The sequence below is a fragment of the Rhagoletis zephyria genome, unplaced genomic scaffold, assembly GCF_001687245.7.
Source record: "Rhagoletis zephyria isolate East Lansing unplaced genomic scaffold, Rhagoletis_zephyria_1.1 Rzeph_scaffold_39445, whole genome shotgun sequence".
Lineage (NCBI taxonomy): Eukaryota > Metazoa > Arthropoda > Insecta > Diptera > Tephritidae > Rhagoletis > Rhagoletis zephyria.
The window spans coordinates 1-2,913 of record NW_016196500.1 but is presented as its reverse complement, the minus strand read 5'-3'; the positions used below and the strand labels follow the sequence as shown (position 1 = coordinate 2,913).

Sequence of the window (2,913 nt, the reverse complement as noted above, 5' to 3'; positions counted from 1 at the left end):
AATGAAATTTCACAAACTCTCAAACAACATACCGAACGGGTCCAGCAACCTCAGCAAGTCGCAGTTTCTGACGTGGAGAAACCGCGGCAAATACAAATGACCGCAGCGGAAGTTGAACGTCATTTGCAATCGAGGCAAAATGTCATGGAGTTTGTACAAGATCGTGCTCCTGCCACTGTGCCAACAGAAATGTTTAGCAACGAGCCATCCTTAGATAGCGAATCAAATGATCACATTGTAGACGGCTCTTCTCCCACTCATGTTGCTGCTGAAGAGTGTGTACAAATGGAATATGCAAATTAGGCATTGAATATTTTATTTTACCATGTAAAGTCACTTTATTACACATTAAAATGAATACTTCATATGTATTAATGTAATGAATCACTTAAATCTATTCACCCCACCACTACCTGCCATTTTAGGATGACTTGAACATGCCAACTGCTAATAATAAGTTTCGGCGTGTAAAATGCAGCGCAAGGAAGGGAGTGGATTTGGTTGGAAATGAGCGGAGCAGGTATGTTTCACTGTCGTTTAGGTCGGGATTGTGTGAGGATGCTCCGGTCTGTGCCAAGTAATCCTCAGTGAGTTTCGAAAAGTCCCACAAAGTCAGCACGCAGTCTAAACCACCAACAGCTAATATATTTCCATCCCGACTGAAGGACATCGTATGTATTGAACCTGTATGTCGTAACAGTGATGCTACAAGTTGGCCATGCGACAAATCCCATATAAGGACGGTGTGATCTGAAGAACCAGATGCCAAATAACGCCCACACGTAGAGAATGCCAAGGAGTAAATAGGCCCCTTGTGACCACACATTTGCCGCACTAATTGTCCGTTTAAGACATCCCACAATCTAACTGTGCGGTCACTTGAACCACTGGCAATATAATTCGAATTAGGATGAAACTGTACGCAATCAACATCCGATAGATGACCGCAAAAAATCCGCAGTGGTTGATTCGAATCCGTGGTCCAAAGTCGAGCCGTCTTATCATATGAGCATGACGCAAAATAATAACCNGGACATCCCACAATCTAACTGTGCGGTCACTTGAACCACTGGCAATATAATTCGAATTAGGATGAAACTGGACGCAATCCACATCCGATAGATGACCGCAAAAAATCCGCAGTGGTTGATTCGAATCCGTTGTCCAAAGTCGAGCCGTCTTATCATATGAGCATGACGCAAAATAATAACCGTGTGGAGAGAAACGAACATCCCAAACGGGGAAGAGATGACCCTTATAAACAACAACACATGTCCACGTATGGAACGACCACAGACGAATTGTGGTATCTTCGGAGCAGGACAGCAATAAATTTTTTTCTGGGGCAAAGGCGCAGCGGTAGACCGGCCCGCTATGACCATAGAACGTACGGGATGCCTCGCCTGTCCTATCATCCATCATGCGAGTGTTGATGTCTTCAGCATCTTTGTCTATATCTTTAAGTAACTCTGCGCTCTTCATTTCTCGCAATTTCGCTGGGGTAAGGGACCATACTTTAATGCTGGAATCGGTAAAACCCACAGCCATCATGGTAGAGTCTTCTGAAATTTCAGCACATGTAACGGTATTATGTGCATTGAGTATCGTATAAAAACAAACTGACGGAAGTGAATCTTTATTTAGTGGTACGCGTTTGGAAGATTCACGCAAAGCTTTTACTTTTTCCATTTTATCGGCATCTTTCATTTCGGGCAGTGGAATTCGATCACTAGCAGGTGCGTTAGGATCGGACTTNAAGCTTTTACTTTTTCCATTTTATCGGCATCTTTCATTTCGGGCAGTGGAATTCGATCACTAGCAGGTGCGTTAGGGTCGGACTTTGATTTTTTGGAGAAAAGCGGATCTTTTTTGGGTTTTTTCTTTTTAGGCTTGTCGGGTGCATCAGGATCATTATCATCTTCTTCTTCCACCATCGCAGGTGCAGGAGTTGTCAACGTTTGGTAATCAACTTCTTTTAATAGACCATAGTAAACGCGTATTTTATTATCTTGACGTTTTGCTTCGCCAACTAAAGATCCAGTATTGATATCGCATTGAGACTTGCTGCGCGCAGTTCCTTCGTAGGTATCAAAATGCAAAAATTTTGCGACTATATCTGCTATCACCTCCTGCTTTCGATCTTGTATATGTCGTTTAAATAGCGAATGAGAATCCCGTGACATGCGAATAACGAACTTGTCTAGCTCCATTGCGGTCACGAAATCGTTATTTTCTAGATCAGACCTTTTGGTTATCATTAATAAATTTTGCAAATCTTCGCGGTAGTAATGATCTAAATCTGGGCCACATTTCTCCACAAATTTTCGGGCTTGTTCTGCGAATCCTCCTTGAATAAGTTTAATATAGATTTGTACCAGTATTGGATAGAGAACCATAGACAACTCATGTTTATAAATATCTAGAGACTCCTCGACGAAATTACGCAGATCTGCATAAGCCGCTTCATGTATTTCTGGGTCATTACCGGATCCACCACTACCACTTGCTACCAATCCATTTTGATGGTCGTGTCCATCCACGAGAGCTGACGTTAGAAGTGTGTTTATTTCAATATCATTCACTTCCTCCAATTCCTGATTTGTGATATTGGCTTCGCGACATAGAAGCTCCTCTGTTTGCTTGAGGTTGTATTTCTTTATAAGCTTCAGAAGCGCAAGCAGGTCACGCTTTTCCTGAGGTGGAGTAATACCACCATTCGTAATGTTGGCGCTGGTGTTACTCATTTTCTTTTTCAATGCGGAAGATGTTCTAAGCTAAAAGACAAAACAATTACAAATCTTTTGTAGAAATTATTTTTCCTTTTACAGATAATCCAACATCAATAATTCGCTTTGACACATCTCAATTAGTAATGACATATCTTCAATTTTCTTTCGATTTGTATCGCAGTTC

General features: G+C 41.7%; 2 protein-coding genes across 3 annotated transcripts; one reads left to right on the top strand and one right to left on the bottom strand.

Annotated features, from left to right (window-relative positions):
- Positions 1–6: 6 nt before the first annotated feature.
- LOC108354814 (uncharacterized) lies at positions 7–380 on the top strand. The gene has a single exon (XM_017605984.1). It carries the CDS (start codon positions 97–99, stop codon positions 301–303), a length of 207 nt encoding a protein of 68 aa, XP_017461473.1. The 5' UTR covers positions 7–96; the 3' UTR covers positions 304–380.
- On the bottom strand, positions 324–2,871 carry LOC108354813 (transcription initiation factor TFIID subunit 5-like). Of its 2 annotated transcripts, XM_017605983.1 has the most exons (4): positions 2,827–2,871; positions 1,840–2,774; positions 1,032–1,753; positions 324–849 (listed from the first exon to the last, which is right to left on the bottom strand). In XM_017605983.1, the coding sequence occupies exons 2-4, from the start codon at positions 2,742–2,744 to the stop codon at positions 422–424; spliced, it is 2,055 nt and encodes a 684-aa protein (XP_017461472.1). In that variant the 5' UTR covers positions 2,745–2,774; positions 2,827–2,871; the 3' UTR covers positions 324–421. The 2 variants fall into 2 exon arrangements, with proteins under 2 accessions (XP_017461472.1, XP_017461471.1); XM_017605982.1 differs by having other exon boundaries at positions 1,840–2,871.
- Between the last annotated feature and the right edge of the window lie 42 nt (positions 2,872–2,913).